The sequence below is a fragment of the Cucurbita maxima genome, unplaced genomic scaffold (assembly GCF_002738345.1).
Source record: "Cucurbita maxima cultivar Rimu unplaced genomic scaffold, Cmax_1.0 Cma_Scf00046, whole genome shotgun sequence".
Classification (NCBI taxonomy): Eukaryota; Viridiplantae; Streptophyta; class Magnoliopsida; order Cucurbitales; family Cucurbitaceae; genus Cucurbita; species Cucurbita maxima.
Genome location: NW_019272062.1, coordinates 236,665 through 254,798, shown reverse-complemented (window position 1 = coordinate 254,798; position 18,134 = coordinate 236,665). Strand labels below are relative to the sequence as shown.

The window sequence follows — 18,134 nt, the reverse complement described above, 5'->3', positions numbered from 1 at the left end:
TATTAACAATGTGTTCCATAAGTTAGTATAAATTAATGACTTATTCTATTAAGTCAAGTTTATTAGCTTACCGACGGTCACATTGTCATTGTTGCATGAGAGGTGTCATTACTGCAACAATGAGCCAATCGAGCCGTCCTACACGTTTGTTGTAGGCCTACTAGAGTTCAAGGGTGCAAGAATGACTCTTCAAAAATTGCATTAAGATGACATTTGCAGAAGTCATGTCAAAGAAAATGCATGGAGCAACTCAATCTAAACGCTTGAACGAGAGTTATGTAGAATCGTAAGTTCACTTTCTAAAGCATCTCTTCGTCGATGATCGAGATCAACGTGAGAGAGACGAAGATGACAAAAAAGAAGGTTGAAAATAATGAAGTGAATAGGTATTACACACACCATCTTCCTTAACAAATTTGAGCAATTTTATGTTAGTAAGTTATATATCAGAGTACATAAATTTTAGTTATGAGTTACAGGTACGATCTTGGGTAAATCATATACATTCACACTTGATCTACCATATTTATTATTCTTTTGACCAACAAATGCACCCATTTCCAAAAGAAAATGGCAGATCTTTGTGTTCATTCAGGTGCCAATCTGTAGCAATAAAATTCAATGCTCAAGAAATGACAATCTGCAACAACATTTCAACAACCCTATCATATCAGTAACAAAGTTAATTCAATCACGACTCTCTACAATGGTATGATATTATTCTGTATTTCTTTACATATAAACGCATGATCATTCCTTTAATTAACCAATGTGGGACTCACTCCCAACATTCAATTCTTGTATAGAGCTCGAGAAAAAACAGGAAAGTTTTTGGAGAAAATAAGGTTCATAAACAAGATTGAGGTCGTTAATCTAAGGAAAAATGGATCAACCAAACAAGTTGTTAAGAAAAAACTAACCCCAATTTGAGAGATGTATCAGAGCTATCATAATCTTGAGAATTATTGACTATTGATTCAGAAGAATGGCCTTGCATGTTGTGTGTTTGGTATGCCATTTTCTCCACCTTCTGCCATGCAAATTCAATCATTTTCTAATCCCATTATTGGTATTAAATAGGTGATGATTGTTAGTACTCACAAGTTGGTTCAATCTTTGATTTTCTTCTATCAGCAAATCAACCTGAACATATTCAAAACTATTTATGATATTCATTTCTAGCAAGAACATAAGAAATATCACATGAATTCAAGTGGGTTTTGGAAAAAGAGGCCTAAGAATTCATTGACAATTACGTCTCGATTCTGATAGCCACCGAGCCCACACATTCTTCAGCCCAACACAAGAAGACTAGTCGAGAAATATGACCCAATGAATAATTAAAAAAAAAAACATAGAGACAAGAGACTCGTAATGCTACTCAACCATCAAACAAAAATTTTTAGGTCAGGTTACGTAAGTGTAATAGGCGGAGACCGCCACTGGTAGATATTGTTTGCTTTAGCCTATTACGTTTCGTTGTCAGACTCATGATTTTAAAATGCGTCTGCTAGGGAGAGGTTTCCACACCCTTATAAGGAATGTTTCGTCCCTCTCTCCAACCATTGTGAGATCTGACAATCCATCCCCCTTGGAGGTCCAACGTCCTTGTTGGCACATCGCCCAGTGTCTAGCTCTGATACCATTGTAAGAGCCCAAACCCACCACTAGCAGATATTGTCTGCTTTGGTCTGTTACATATCACCATCAACATCATGGTTTTAAAATGCATTTACTAAGAGATTTTTACACCCTTATAAGAAATGTTTCGTTTCATTCTCCAGTCAACGTAGGATCTCTATCTGAATCAAGCCAACTAAAAAGGCAAAAGCACAAGTTTCTTGTCAAGTGGTCAAGATCCCCGGCAGCATTCTTGGCAGTGATACAATTGTGTGGCTCTATCAGGTAAGGTAAGATAAAGTTGCTCGGAACACGGTCTAAGATGAAACTAAATCATTTGGATGAACAAAAAGGTGGCGATGGCTCAACTTCACAAGTCACAAGCTCAAACAAGGGTGAAACAAGGAATATGAAATGCATCCAACAATGAGAAAAATGACATTAAGGTTGTTCCAAACTACGATAGAGATATGTCAAATCCCACATCAGTTGTAGAAGGGAACGAAACACCTTCGTAAAGGTGTGGAAACCTCTCCTATCATATGTGTTTTAAAAATGTTGAGAAAAAACTCGAATACGACAATATCTGCTAGTAGTGGGTTTGAGCTATTACAAACCATGACTCTGATACCACTTGGTTAAGACACAACGCTCAACATATTTTAAACCTGGTAAAATATTGTCCACTCTGAACACAAATTTTTATGATTTTTCTTTTGGAACCACCCAACATATTTTGTACGGATCGAGATATTGTTCTTTATTTATATACCCTAACGAAAAAATTGGGTAGTAACTCATCATATCCTTACAAGTCAAACATAAAAGAATAGAATTCTCTAACATTCAAATTTTTTTCGTTAAAATTTTGACATAGATGATCTTTATATAAGTCTTTTAGAACATCCTCCATGGTCATACACGTACCAAATATTAAATAACGAATCTACCTAATACATGTACTATCATTACGGTGTATCTTACCAAATTAATTTAACTCTAAGATGTCTAATGAATTTCTCGATTTGGCCTTTTCGAAATCTATCCATGTGAATATTTAAAACTTCAATTTCGTGGGGGTTGAATGCTGGGTGGATGGAAAGTGCAAAGGCTTCAGTTTTTTGAGAGAGCTCAACGACCCTCAAAGGAATTCAAACTCTAAAGGACTGAAATTTAGTTGTTTTTAGAGACACTAAGGGAGCTTTTCTCTCATATTAATACATGAATCTCTCATATTAATACATGAATCATTTTAATTTATGTAAGGACATTAATGTTTCTATGCTTATATGCTTATATAAAAGATTGCCAAACATTGTTGAGAGACATCGAAATTGAGTTTCATTTTGTATTTATTTAGAGGAATTTGAGAAAAACATTGTGAGTGAGATTTTTTAGTGTGTGAGTTTGAGATATACCCTTTGTAAACACTTTGATCATAGTGATTGGTGACAACCACGTAGATCTTTGTGTCTCTTTGTTTATTTTAATTTGTGGGTGTGTGAGTGTGATCGATCTTGCTTCCGATAACCGTTTGACCATTTATTTTTATGGTAGATTGTCATATCTCACATTGGTTGGGGAGGAGAACGAAACACCCTTTATAAGGATGTGGAAACTTTTCCATAGCAGACACGTTTTAAAGCCTTGAGGGGAAGCCCGAAAGGGAAAGCCCAAAGAGAACAATATTTACTAGCGGTGGGCTTGGACCATTACAAATGGTATAAGAATCAAACACTGGACCATGTGCCAGTGAGTAGGCTGTTCCCTAAAAGGGGTAGACACGATGTGGTGTGCTAGTAAGGGCGCTAGGTCTCGAAAGGAGTGGATTTGGTAGGGGTCCCATATCGATTGAAGAAAGAAACGAGTGTCAGCGAGAATGCTGGATTCTAAAGGGGGTGGATTGTGATATCCCACCTTGGTTGAGGAGGAGAACGAAACACCCTTTATAAGGGTGTGGAAACATTTCCATATCAAACGCGTTTTAAACTTTGAGCGGAAGTTTAAAGAGGATAATATCTGCGCTTGGACCGTTACCATTAAGAACAAAGTTAGTATCAATAGGTAAGAAATTAGTCCACTTTGCTGGCCGCACCCTTTTCTTTTGTTCAAGGATAAGAGCTACTTTGTAATTGGCTTTTTATCCTTCTTTGAAGTGATATTTGGTCTTAAGCTTAATAAAGACAAGTTCAATCATTGGCCTAAACTGTTGATGAAGTTCTCTGCATTTGACCAAACTAGAATGTTTTCTGTGTTGAGGAATGTTAGAGTCTCAATTTAGCTAAGTAAAAAAAAGATCATGAGTATATAAATAGGCAACTTTATCTTGTTGGTATGAGATCTTTTGAAACACTCTAAAATAAAATCATGAGAACTTATACTTAAAGCCGACAATATCATACTATTGTGGAGGCTCGTTGTTCCTTTCATTTCGAACCAAAAAAGGTTATAATGAAACGTGTCTATATGATACTGTGACCAAGAATCTTATCATATCGAAATCCGAGCTGAGATCTCACCACTGAACCTAAAAGCTTATGCTAATGGGTTTATTTTTACGAATGTATTGGACTCGATTGAGAGAAGGGGCATGTCGTAGGCATTGTAAGACACATATTTGAGTTTTGTAGGGAGACTTAGAAACATGACCATCTGGCTGGAAACAGGTAAGACAATTGAGCGAAATTAAACTTACTACAATTCATCCTTTTAAGCTTTTGGGTTAAGTGGTAATTTAACATCTCGCGCTTAATATTACCGTTTAGCTCGAGAAGAGTTCCAACAAAGCTCCTAAATACCCTAATGAACGGTTTCAATAGAAACAAATTTAAATAACTTAAACCCCGTTTGATAACCATTTGTTTTCTCGTTCTTAGTCTCGAAATTCAAATCTATAAGCACTACTTACACCTATAACCTTATTTGTTTCGTTATCCGACACTTTCAATCAATATATCGAAAACCCTAATCCAAGTTTCGAAAAAATAGTTTTTGTTTAAAGAATTCAAGTATTTCCTTCTAAGAAACGGAAAACGGAAAGACGAGAAAGAAACAGATATAAACTCAGAAACAGAAAACGAAAAAATGAAATTGTAATCGTAATCGTTTACCTTCCTTCCAATATCACAGATCAATTCAGCATTTCTTCCATCCTGAAACAAAATATACAAAAGAGTTTCAATCAAATTCATTTACCAACTTAGATTAAATTAGATATTTACACCCAAAAAAGTAGTGTGATAGAATTAACCATCATTTCTGCAACACGGCTGAGTCCTCCAAGAAGAGATTTCTCTAATTTCTTCAGCTCTTCAAGCCCTAATCCTTGAAGCTCCTCTCCCTTCATTTGCCTGTTTGTTACACACATTCATACAAAGCCTGCCTTAAAAATGCTACCATTTTCAGTGCCTTAGTGGTTTTGCATACTCACCTTAGTTCGTGCCTCTTTTTCTCGACTTCTTCGTTCAACTTGGCTCGGATATTACTCTCTAGCTGTTAAAAACATACCCAATTCTCGAAGACATTACTATTTTGTTTGGAAATAATACCGTATAGGTCAAACAAAGAGATTCAAATCGACAACCCGTTAAAGTTCTTCATCTTCGAGTGTCAATATATCTCTAAACTTTAAAGTGTCTAATAAGTCCTTATGATTTTAGTTTTATACGTAATAAATTTCCAATTCATCAACATTTTTTTTAAAATTCTCAAACTTGCTAACTCACTCAATTTAATTTTATCCCAAATAGATATGTTAATGACATATTAGACATCATTAAAGTTTAATGATCTATTAAACCAAAAAGTGAAAGTTCGGAAGACAAACTAGGACATCAACCTAAAAGTTTCGATACTAAACTTGTAATTTAACGTAATCAATTAATTAACATTATCTTCATACTTCATTAAAGATTTGTTTGCTAAAATAATAAAAATAAAATAAAATACCCATAAACTATTTAAAATGTTCCAAAAATACCCTTACCCTTAGGTTTGAATGAAAATCGTTACTACTTTGTTTCAAAAATATCTTTGAAATTTCAATAATATTTCAATAATACCCTTAAACTTTAAAAAGTTTTATTGATACTGAACTTTTTTTAAAGTTTAAAAATACTCTTACTATTAGTACCATGTTTAAAAAATACTCATAAAATTTGAAGAACAGTATTAACACCCTTAACATTTATAAGAAAAATGTCAAAAAAGTTATTACCGTCAATATATGGATAAAAACGGTTTAATTACACCTCATAGATCATCTCAAATGTTTTAATATTACTTTTATAAGTTCATAGATATTTTTGAAACGTGGTACTAATCATTTTTAAAGTTATATATATATATATATATATATTCGAGGTTTGCCCTAAATGGATCTGATTTGAAAGCAGAACTTACCTGAAACTCCACTGATGGTTCATTCAAATTTGGAAGGTTCTCTGAATGGACACTGCTGTGCTTCTCAAGCAGCCCCTGCACACTTCAGAACAAAAAAAGAGAATATTAACAATAAAATTAAGTCAATAGAAATAAATTAATAAATAAATGCTAATGATTTAAAGAAATATTATGATAATTAACGTGGGGAAAATGTTTATTTTAAATGATTAAAAGAGTGCTTTTCTTTAATGTTGATTAATTTCAAGACTATTTTTTAATAAATATTTAAAGAAAAAATGAAATCTTCGGAATATAAAGCCAAACAATATATATATTAATAATTATTAGAATTAACTAGCATACTTTAATAAATATAAGATATAAAAACATGGTGGGTAGAACGTAATTGTCCAAGTCCACTTGTCGGACTTTTCATTTTGGAATTTCTCTCAAATTTTTAAAAGGAAGGTTTACACACCCTTACAAAGAATGTTCAGCTTGCTACGGAGAGATTTCCATACTCTTATAAAGAATGTTCAGCCTGCTACGGAGAGGTTTTCGCACCCTTATAAAGAATGTTTCGTTCTCCTCCCCAACCGTTGCAGTTTTTAAAAGGAGAGGTTTTCATACCCTTACAAAGAATGTTTTGTCTGGTACGGAGAAATTTTCACACCCTTACAAAGAATGTTTCGTTATCCTCCCTCTAACCGATACAGTTTTTAAAAGGAGAGGTTTTCACACCCTAACAAAGAATGTTCCGTCTGTTACGGAAAGGTTTTCACACCCTTACAAATAATGTTTCGTTCTCCTCCTCAACTGATACAGTTTTTAAAAGATGTTTCCACACCCTTACAAAAAAATGTTTCTACGAACAAGTATCTTTACCCTTACAAAGAATATTTCATTCTTCTCCCCAACTGATGCAGAATCTCACCATCCAAGCGGACAATAATTGCTGGCAGTGGGCAGGGTCATTACAAGAAACGACTAAATTTCTAAGAAAAGAGCGTTGGTTCGTTGCCCATTCCTTGTCTAGAGAATATGTGGAGGGAACAAAGATTCAGCCACCACAAAGCTATGAATAAGTTGGTAGGAAGAAGAAGAAGAAAGATGAAACCATCATCAATGTTGAGCACCGACATGGACGGAGCTGAGGGGTTTTGGTGGAGGCATCGATGCAAGCTTCGTAAAGGGTAGTCATGGTGGTAAAGATTCAGAAACGCAGCTTCTGTTGAGATATGATTCAAAGTATTCAAAATGAAGATATGATTTTAAGTAGTTGAGTTATGATTCAAATATTCAAACTACCAAGATTTTAGGAGATTTTAGGAGATTTTTAGTAGTTTTGAATTTATGTAGATTTCCATGATTTACTATTTCTGGTCCAGTGTATAAGCTATAAATACAGGAATTGTGTGACCATCTAAGCATTGGTTAGAAAACATTAATAAAGCACTGCAGCTTCTATCTATTTCTATCTCTTTCACTATCTCTTTTTTTCCAACAGTTTTGGTATCAGAGCCAAGTTCGTTCGACAGAGGGCGATTGATTATTTTCTTTCACAAAACAAAAATGACAGTAGCTGATTTTTCTTCCTCTGCACCGTTGTTACCCATCTTTAATGGTGAGAAATATGAGTGGTGGAGCATCAAGATGAAGACCTTGCTCAGATCGCAGGAGCTATGGGACTTGGTAGAGCACGAGTTTGTTGATGTATTAGAACACACAATAGAAGAAAAGGAGAGATTAAGAGAAACCAAGAAAAACGATGTCAAGGCTCTATTCACTATTTAGCAAGCAGTTCATAAGACTATCTTTTCACGAGTTACAGCAGCAACCACATCAAAGCAGGCATGGTCAATTCTATAGAAGGAGTTTCTAGGAGATTCGAAGGTCATGATAGTGAAATTGCAATCTCTAAGACGTGATTTTGAAACTCTACTCATAACGAATGGCGAATCAATTGCTGATTTTTTGTCAAGAGCAATGGCAATAGTCAGTCAGATGCGCACCTATGGAGAGAAAATCTCAGACGAAACAATTGTTGCAAAGGTGTTAAGAAGCTTGACTCCAAAGTTTGACCATGTGGTGGCTGTCATAGAAGCAGCTAAGGATCTATCCATACACTCCGTTGATGAACTGATGGGCTCACTTCAGGCTCACGAGGTAAGAATCAATAAATCATCAGAAAAGAACGAAGAAAAGGCACTTCAAGTGAAGGAGACAACCAACCACAAAAACAACGAAAGAGAAAATATTCATTTTGCAAGTAGAAGTCGTGGAAGAGGAGGATTTCGCAACTTCCATGGTGGTCGTGATAACAGGGGTAGATGGAGAAGTGATGGACAGAGACAATTCAATGAACAAAGGAATGTCATACAATGTTATCATTGTAGAAGGTATGGGCACACAAAATCTGATTGTTGGTATAAAAATCAACGAATTTTGCAGCAGAGAATGTAGAAGAAGAAGGAAAGCTGCTTATGGCGTGCATGGATACTAATCCAAAAAAGGGTGGCTTATGGTTTGTTGATAGCGGATGCTCGAACCATATGACAGGCACCAAATCCTTATTCAAATATCTTGATGAGACGCAAAAGATTAAGGTGCAACTTGGAAATAAAAAGAGATGCAAGTTGAAGGCAAAGGTACAGTGAAAGTCGAAACCAGTCGAAACCAGTCACGGTAAGATAAAACAATTAGATAATGTTCAATTTGTACCTGATGTAGGGTACAATTTATTGAGTGTTGGACAATTGATGACCAGAGGACATTCAGTTCTATGACAACACATGTGTCATTACACATAAGAAATCAGGCCATAAAGTTCAAATTGTCATGACTTCAAATAAGATGTTTCCACTCCATGTTTCTAACATGGAGGATTTTGCTCTTACTGTTAGCACGAAAGATGACTCAACATTATGGCATCTTAGATATGGACATCTTCATATGAACGGCCTAAAAATACTCAAGGATAAAGGTATAGTTTTTGGATTACTAAGAACTGATTCAACTAATTTGTATGAAGGATGCATTTATGGCAAGCAGACTAGGAAGTCCTTTCCCGTTGGAAATGCTAAAAGAGCTTCACATTAGCTAGAACTAATTCATGTTGATTTATGTGGGCCAATGCAAACGAAGTCCTTGGGTGGGAGTACATACATTTTGCTATTCATTGATGACTATAGTCGCATGAGTTGGGTTTACTTCTTACAACACAAGTCAAAAACTTTTCAGAAGTTCCAGATTTTTAAAGCTATGGTGGAGAACCAAAGTGGCTGTCACATTAAAGTTCTTCACACAGACAGAGGTGACTAGTTCATATCTAAAGAGTTTAATTTGTTTTGTGAAGAATAGGGCATCCAAAGGGAGTTAACAGCTCCCTACACTCCAAAACAAAATGAAATCGTTGAACGAAAAAATCGAACTATTGTGGAGATAGCAAGAAGTATGTTACAAGCAAGGAGACTTCCAAACCAATTTTGGGCAGAAGCCATAGCAACATCTATTTATTTATTAAACCTCTCACCAACAAAGGTTGTTATGAATCGAACTTCTTATGAAGCATGACATGGAAGGAAACCATCTGTAAGTCATTTACGAATCTTTGGTTGTGTTGCTTATGCTTTGAAACATCCTCAAATTCGTCAAAAGCTTGATGAAAAATCTAAAAAATGCATTTTTATTGGCTATTGAGCATATAAATTATACAACCCCATTAGTGAAAAGATTTTAGTTATAAGGGATGTGATATTTAATGAAAACGTGAGTTGAGATTGGAGTAAAGAAAAGGAAAGTGTGTCAAATTCAGTGCATCCACTGTAACGCAAAGTGTGTCAAATTCATCATCTTCAACATCACTAAACAGCAATTCTTCTCTTGAAGAACTTTCAGATGAGACACCTCCAAGGAATTATAAATCTTTAGCTGACATATATGCATAATGTCAATTTGCTCTTACTGTTTCAGACCCTATGAATTATGAAGAAGCAACTGAAAAAGAAGACGGGAAGAAAGCCATGGCAGTAGAGATGCAGTTCGTTAAGAAAGATGGAACATGGAATATGGTTGATCTACCAAACGAAAAGTTTTATGGAGATTTACAAGAAGAGGTTTATGTAACACCTCCAGAGGGATTCATAAAGGAAGACAAAAAAACAAAGGTATATAAGCTGAGACAGACATTGTATGGGTTAAAGCAGACATATTTACGAAGGCCTTGTCAAAAGAAAAGCTCTGTAGTTGACATCTACAACTTTGAATCAAGGGGGAGTGTTGAGATATGATTCAAATATTCAAACTACCAAGATTTTAGGAGATTGTTAGTAGATTTGAATTTATCTAGATTTCCATGAGTTACTATTTCTAGTCCAGTGTATAAGCTATAAATAAAGGAATTGTGTGACCGTCTAAGCATTGAGTTAGAAAACATTAATAAAGCACTGCAGTTTCTATCTATTCTTATCTCTTTCACTATCCCATTTTTTCCAACAGCTTCTGCAGACATAGACTTGGTTGGAAGAAAGGGATGTCAAAACAAGGGACAAGCTTAACCCTAGCCACCTCAAGAAAATGAGACAGCAGGTTGTTGCATCATGGCTTGGACTTTCTCATCTTCGCAGCGCATGCGTATTGCCACACGTTGCGCTTGTTAAAAAGAAAAGGAGTTCTTCAGAAGGGTTGATTCTGAGTGAGCAGGTCTAACTATGTGCAAGAGGGTAACAACGGAGTCCTTGAGTTTCTTCCATAATCGTCAGCATACCATTAAATTTAGTGAATTGTATAAGCTAAGTGGTGTTGGTTTGGTTGGGATAGGTATCATGGTGATATATATAGTAAACGACTATTTATAGTAAAAAAAAAAGTGGTAGAGATTTATGGTAGATATTTACTAAGAGGGTTATATGGATTTAAGCTATTATATATATATATATATATATAGACTAAAATGAAAACATATATATGCCCTTTAGGTGGTACTTTGAATATGTACTTTCTACCTTCTCTATATTCTCCTGATCTTTGTGTTCATCTAGATCGAGTGTGTGCATTGTTGTGCAATCCTAACAACTAGTATCAGAGCTAGGCGAAATTCACCACGATATGTGAAGATGGAAAGTTCAAATATTAGAATTGAGAAGTTTGATGGATCCGATTTCCGTTTCTGGAAGATATAGATTGAAGATTATTTGTACCATAAAGATCTTCACAAATCTCTATTGGGGTGAAGCTGGATATCATGACCACGAAGCCCTGGAAACTCAAGGATTGGTAGACCTTAGGGTTAATCCAGTTGACGCTGTCTAGAAAGTGGCATTCAACAGCATTAAGGAGAAGACAACTTTGAACCTATTGAAGGCACTATCGAATATGTATGAAAAATCGTCGGCTATGAATAAGGGGTATTTAATGCGAAGATTGTTCAATCTACAAATGTCTAAAGGTGGATCTGTTGTGGATCATATAATTGAGTTCAATTTGATTGTAAGTCAATTGAGCTCGGTGGACATTAATTTCGAAGATGAAATTAAGGCATTGATTTTGATGTCATCTTTACTCGAGTCGTGGGATACTATTGTTGTCACGATCAACAATTCCCAAGGTAATTCTCAGAGAAATTGAAGTTCGATTAAATCTGAGATGTAATTCTCAGCGAAAGTATTCACAAACGAGAAATTGGAGATTCATCTAGAGATACTAAAGGGAAAGAAGTAAATCAAAGGGTCAAACAAAGGTTGATCAAAATCAAAGAACCGATTGTACAAGACTGATTGTACAACAAACGTAACGTGTTGGAGTTATGGAGAAAAATGCCACTTTCGGACAGTCTGTACGAGACTGAAGAGGAAGCAGAATCACAAATCAGAGGATGATGATGATTCTATAAATTCAGCATAAGACACTGGGATGCTCTAATCTTCAACGTGGACAGTTCGATTAAATTCTAAATTTTGGATTCAGGTGCATCTTTTCATTCGTCCCCAAATCAAGAGTTGTTCCAAAATTTCAAGTCTAAAAAATTCGAGAATGTGTATCATATCGACAACAAAGCCTTGAAGATTGAAGGGAAGGGGATGTCAGATATATTCTTGGTCTCAAGAAGAACTTGATCTCTATTGGTCAGTTGGATAGCAAGCAACATAATTTGGGAAGAGTTCATGGAAGATTGTGAAGGGTGCTATGGTGGTAGCACGTCGCACAAAATCTGGAACCTTATACACCATAGTAGGGTCTATTATACATGGATGATATTACTTAAAGTGCTTCAAATTCAAGTCTATGGCACAATAAACTTGGACATATGAGCGTCAAAGGAATGAAGATGCTGGCTCCGAAAGAAGTTTTAGAAGGTTTGAAATCTGTTGATATAGGGTCCTTGTGAGAGTTGCGCTATGAGCAAACAGAAACGAGTTAGCTTCATAAAGGCTGCTAGAGAATTGAAGAAAGTACGATTGGAAATGGTCTATACAGACGTTTGAGGACTATCTCCAATTCCATCACTTGGCGGATCAAAGTTCTACGTCACCTTCATCGATGATTTCAAAAGGTGTGAATTTATTTCCTAAAACACAAATCAGATGTGTTTGCCACCTTAAAGAAGTGGAAAGCTGAAATTGAAAATCAAACCGACTTGAAGATCAAATGTCTAAGGTATGACAATGAAAGAGAGTACGATAAGTCAGAATTCAAAACATTTTATGTAGTTAAGGGAATCAGATTAACAAGAACCGTTCAAAGTAAAGTAAGAAAAAATGGTGTTGCTGAAAGATGAATAGAATATTGAATGAGTAAGAAGTATGAGCATTCATTCTGGATTGTCAAAAACATTCTAGGTCGATGTTATAAATAAAGCAGTCTACTTGATCAATAGAGGGCTATCAGTACCCTAGGAGTGTTGCTAAAAGAAATATGAATAGGAAAAGAACTCAAATACTCTCACTTGAGAACTTTTGGTTGTACTGTGTATGCTCATATTGATCCAAAGAATAGTGACAAGCTTAACGCTGAACCTATAAAGTGCCACCTCATAGGTTTTGATTCTAACATGTTGGATAACTCTGATAACTTGATTCCACTAAATCATGTACAAATTAAGCTTATTAACTCAACAAGGGGTTCGTGTTTTGAGTAAATCAATTTAATTAGGTTCAAAATTTTATTTTCTAATCCAAACAAAGATTAATATTTGAGTTGTAGCTCGGGTTAAAATTTGATAGTGTTAACTTGTGTGGTTGAATCAAACTTTAGAAGACATGTTATGCGCTTGCAAGCTGAGTTTCGTCGATAGTTAGAACTCTCATGTGCACTTACGAAGTCCACGTGCATAACAACTATTAGGCAACACTTGACATCGCTCCATTTGAAGCCCTATCTAAGAAACTGTGCAATTCCCCCACTAGGTTAATCTAAGTTTAATAAGGTCATCTAAAATATTAGAGTTAGGATGCAAATAGCACATAGTAGATAGAAGAGTTAAGTCGATACTAAGCAAAAAGACTTGGAGGATAAAGTATTCCTTAAGGCAACATCTATGAAAGGGTTCCGAGGTTCAAAGGAAAGAGGAAGTTGAGCGACATTTTCTAGACCGTTTAAGATTCTTGTTTTCGTGTTTTTGTGCTATGGAAGTATATGACAAATCCACCTCATGCAGTAAAGTTCGAGCTTTTGATGAAAACTTAAGTTACAGAAAAAAAAAACACAAAAAAAAAAAATATCTAGTTAAGTAATCGAAGATATTGTGTAAACAAGAGATAACACTCGTCAAAAGTTCTTTGGCAAAACCATCAATTTGAGGAAGCGACTTGAAAATGAGAAGATGAACAAAAATAAGATATACAGAACATTCTAAGGATTACGAACTTTTAAGGACGAAAGTTCTTAAGGAGGTGAGATTGTAACGTCTCCGGCTCTAGAAAAAGAAATTTATACTTTTGCTCTATGTTGTTAGAACTTTATTTTTTAAATTAAAATTCTCATTTCAAATATAAATTTTCAGTTTAAGTGGGTCGAACCAGTTAGAATTATCAAATTAAGATTGTACAAATATCTGGATTTTGATCAGGAACGTTAATGAATTGGGTTAGGTCGAGTTTAAACCTTTTCTAGACCCAAAACAAGTAACCTTTATTAAATAATTGACTCGATCCAACTCAACCTTAAAATATTCACGTATGATCAAATCATTAATTCGATTTTTTGTTTTTAATAAAATTCTTAAAAAAATTTCGAATATTTAATTAAAAGAATAAATAATAAAAAAAAATAGTTATTAGAAAAAAAAAATATAATAAAATTAAAGTGTATATATATATCGTAAGCAAAAATTTTGATTGGTGATTCATCAACTCAATTCAACTCATAATTATTATTATTATTATTATTTTTTTATCGAACCAACTTAAATAAATTCATAATTCAATACAAACAATTGGGTCGGGTTAATCAGGTTCTTGAAGTGACCAGGTGTTCTAAGCATCCTAGTTTTAATGGTTAAATTTGAGGGTTGAACAAGGTAAAGTTAACTAGGGTTAGGTTAAAATATATATAGTAAATTCATTTTTTTTTTAAATCACCTTTCTCTCCCTCACTCTTCTCTCGCCCATCTTTCTCTCCCTCTGATCACCCCTTGCGACGCCCTCCTCCTGCCTTCTCCGACGTCTAGCTGCACCGCCGCCCATGTTGATTGTCGTTAGTAAGTTTCTCTCCGCCTCTCTCTCTCTCTCTCTCCCCCTCTCTCTCGTTTTAGGTCCACCACCACCGTTGCACGCCCAGTTAACAGTGTTGTTGATTGTGCATTGTGGGCAAAAAACCACGTTTTGGGTTTCAGGTTTCAGGTAGGCTCTATTAATGGACTGTCTTAGGTCATGAAATGTAGTGCGTGTTGTAATAGTGATAATTTTGATGTTTGTGCAAGCATTTGTTATATCATGACAAGTATAGTGGCAATACCCATCTATTATCGTGAGACGATATGATGAGTGAGTCTCGACTCAACTAATCGGGTGTCAATTTTCATCCGTTAGGGGCACAATGTCACAAAACTCTTACTTATGCACTCCAAGATAATTGGCATAGCTCAATCCAATGAGCTAATTGTTGATATAAGTCACGTCTGACTCTATTAGAGGGATTACTATCTAAGTTTTTTATAACTTGGCATAGTAAGGACGCATTAGGTGAATGCTAATTGAGTCATAGGGTTTAAGTCCATTCTCAGTGTTGTTTTGTGAAACTCTTAATGTTTTGTACCAAGCTTCATATAATATTTTTCTCATTCGTTTTATGTATTCTAATGTCGAACTTTCGATGGGAAGAAGAGTACAAGATCATCTAAATGTAAAGTTCAGAAGGAGTCGAACTATAAAAAGAGGCTCCAATCCAATCAAGTGAAATAAGACATAGAAGAGTTTAGGGTAGTAGGTCCTAAACAAGACATTAACAAAAACGGATTCAAATCTAAAAGAACACTAAGCCAACATGAAAATTGAGAAAATTCCGATGAACGAACGCTAAAAAAAAATGCTTTAAACCTTCCCAATTCCCCCATTTCCTCGAAAAGTTTCGTCAACCCTCTAAAAATTGTAACCGAGTTCTACACGAAACCATCTTAATAGAAAAAAGGACTTGTGGGGTTCCTTCCCAATCAAACTTTTTGACCTTCAAAGGGCAAAACTTGTGTCCAAACATGTTCTTAGATGCAAATCTTATACACATAAGTTGAGATTTCATAGCTTTCCATTATTGAAGCACCAAACATTGACATGTAGGGTTAGGTTTAGATGAAAGAACATCATAGGATAGGGAGGACAAAAATCATAAACAAAAGTACTATCGAACAAAACCCTAATAACTACATTGTCTTCATATTTGACAAAGATAATTATAATGTTCTTAAGATCTTAAGATCTTAAGGCATTATTCTTTTCTTTCAACATGTTTTTAGCATATAACAACGTTATTCTTTCAAAACATGCTTGTCTGTCCTTTGTTACAATTTCAAATCTCTTTGAAGCTTATGCCTATGAAGATTATTTAAAAAGGAAATATAGTGAGTACTTTGTGGAGAGAGAAAAAGTTATTGGAGTTTAGAGAGAGAGAACAATTTTCAATCTCTTTCACTGTTTGAGTATAATTTTTCAAGGGAGATTCTGTATATTTCATGTTTTATTTACTAAGAACAATGAAGATTTAAGCTATATCCTTCTCTAAAATTCAAAATTTAAGAGAAAACAAGAGAACCCATGATGAAAAATGCCATTTTTTGAGGCCTAAATGTTCTAATTTGTTAAGAAAAAGGACTACAAACAAAATCTTATGCTTGAAGCTTACATGTTTATGCGTTTTTCTGTTCTTTTTTTCATTTCTATTCTCGTATTGAATGGAAAAAACAGCTAATTGAAAGTAGAAACAAGGTTTGGAGAATCATATATATCAGAAATTGAATGAAAACAATCACAAAATTGATGCATAACAAAGAAAACAATACTTAATATGAACATGATATGAACATGATATGAATATAATATGAACATTTGAACAAATTTTCTATGTTCTAACAAAACCCATTATCTAAATTCAAATTTAGACCAAACCCATCTCTCAAAACTTGCAAATTCCCTCAAATCTCATGCAAAACTTAAATGAATTTCACCTCAAATTTCAAATCTACCCTATATTTTATGAGGGGGAAGATCTCTACAAGAAGGGCTTTCAAATCTCAACTAGCCTTGATTTTAGATCGAGTTCATCACCAAATTCACATCCCCCACATGTTTATGGTTTCTTTACTATTATTTAATTGCTTAAAAAGTGCAAATTTGTTTTCTCTCTCCTCTTTCTCTCTCTAGGAAAAAAAAGGGTAAGAAGAAAAACCTTGAACTTGCGTAGTCAAAGAGCTTGCCAGAAGCAGAAAAAACAAGAAGGCCAATTTCAGCATCACAAAGAATTGCAAGTTCTTTAGCCTTCTTGAAAAGCCCTTTTCTCCTCTTTGAAAATGCTACTTGTCTTGCTGCTATGTTGTCGATCTTCTTGATCTGAATTTTCTTCCTCGTCATCTTTCAATTCCTTTTCCTGAAAAATCAAAACAAAAAAGCTTTGATCTTTGTGAAAACAATGGTTTCTCCAAAGATTTCTATCAAGAAACAAAAAAAGATGGGATTTTTCTTACAAAAATGGATCAAAATCATTCTAGAGAGAGAAATTGAGCCTCAAACAAAAACCCACCTCAGATTCGATGCAAAATTTGTTATCAAGAAACAAAAAAGATGAATTTTTTCGTACAAAAATGCATCAAATTCATTCTAGAGAGAGAAATTGAAGCTCAAAACAAAAACCCACCTCGATTTGATGCAAGATTTCTATCAAGAAACAAAAAAAGATGAAATTTTTTTTACAAAAATGGATCAAATTCATTCTAGATAGAGAAATTGAAGCTCAAAAACAAAAACCCACCTCAGATTTGATGCCAAAATTTGATTCTTCTAAGGAAAAACAAGAGAAGAAGGTGTTGATTTGATTTTATTTTTGGGTTAAATTTGAGGTAATGGCGTTGGTAGCTTTTGGGGTTAATTACTGACACAGCTTGAAGAGAAGGGGTTGCAGACAAGATACCATTATTCGGAGAACCCTCCAATGGGTTGAAGAGAGAGAAATAGAGAAAAAGAAGAGCCTTTGAGGTAAAGATATTTAAACGTTTTTACTTTTTGTGGCTAAGCAATTCCCATAAAAGAGCTTTCTTTCACTTGTTGTTGTGTTTGGAGGCGATTGGGCAATGGGTGATGAAATCCAGCTCTGTCTGTTCTATTCTATCTTCAACTGCTGAGGAGATAGATATATACAGTTGGCACTTTAAATCTTTAGCAACTTTTTAGGTTTTCTTTGCTTTTTCCCATTTTTGTTTTTTTTTTTTTTTTCTCGGATGTGTCGAGGTATGGATGGTTGGTTTTCGTCTCGTCTTTAATGTCGGTCTCTTTGTAGGTGAGTTATGTTACTTGAGTTGTTTGTGTGATTGTCGTTGAGGTTGAGGTTGAGGTAATAACCCAATAAATAAAAAAAGTTGTCTCACATTGGATATGTTGAGGAAATGGGGAATTGGACTCCGCTATTAAAATGAGGTCCCTTGGTCTTTA

General features: G+C 34.8%; 1 protein-coding gene across 3 annotated transcripts; it reads right to left on the bottom strand.

Annotated features, from left to right (window-relative positions):
* Window positions 1-364: 364 nt before the first annotated feature.
* LOC111470617 (MADS-box protein JOINTLESS-like) lies at window positions 365-17,742 on the bottom strand. Of its 3 annotated transcripts, none has more exons than XM_023116178.1 (9): window positions 17,458-17,742; window positions 16,879-17,076; window positions 6,022-6,103; window positions 5,051-5,112; window positions 4,871-4,970; window positions 4,731-4,772; window positions 1,102-1,143; window positions 921-1,030; window positions 365-603 (listed from the first exon to the last, which is right to left on the bottom strand). In XM_023116178.1, exons 2-9 carry the CDS (start codon window positions 17,058-17,060, stop codon window positions 588-590), a joined length of 636 nt encoding a protein of 211 aa, XP_022971946.1. In that variant the 5' UTR covers window positions 17,061-17,076; window positions 17,458-17,742; the 3' UTR covers window positions 365-587. The 3 variants fall into 3 exon arrangements, with proteins under 3 accessions (XP_022971946.1, XP_022971944.1, XP_022971943.1); XM_023116176.1 differs by having other exon boundaries at window positions 365-640; window positions 921-1,027; window positions 17,458-17,735; XM_023116175.1 differs by having other exon boundaries at window positions 365-640; window positions 17,458-17,733.
* Window positions 17,743-18,134: the final 392 nt, after the last annotated feature.

What these genes read in the sequence shown, in the direction of transcription:
- LOC111470617 (XM_023116175.1), bottom strand. Translation starts at nt 17,060, where the DNA reads ATGACGAGGAAGAAAATTCAGATCAAGAAGATCGACAACATAGCAGCA. An exon ending in TTTGACTACGCAAGTTCAAG is followed by an intron (nt 6,104 to 16,878) that starts GTTTTTCTTCTT and finishes TTTGTTCTGAAG; the next exon opens with TGTGCAGGGGCTGCTTGAGA. An exon ending in AACCATCAGTGGAGTTTCAG is followed by an intron (nt 5,113 to 6,021) that starts GTAAGTTCTGCT and finishes TGTTTTTAACAG; the next exon opens with CTAGAGAGTAATATCCGAGC.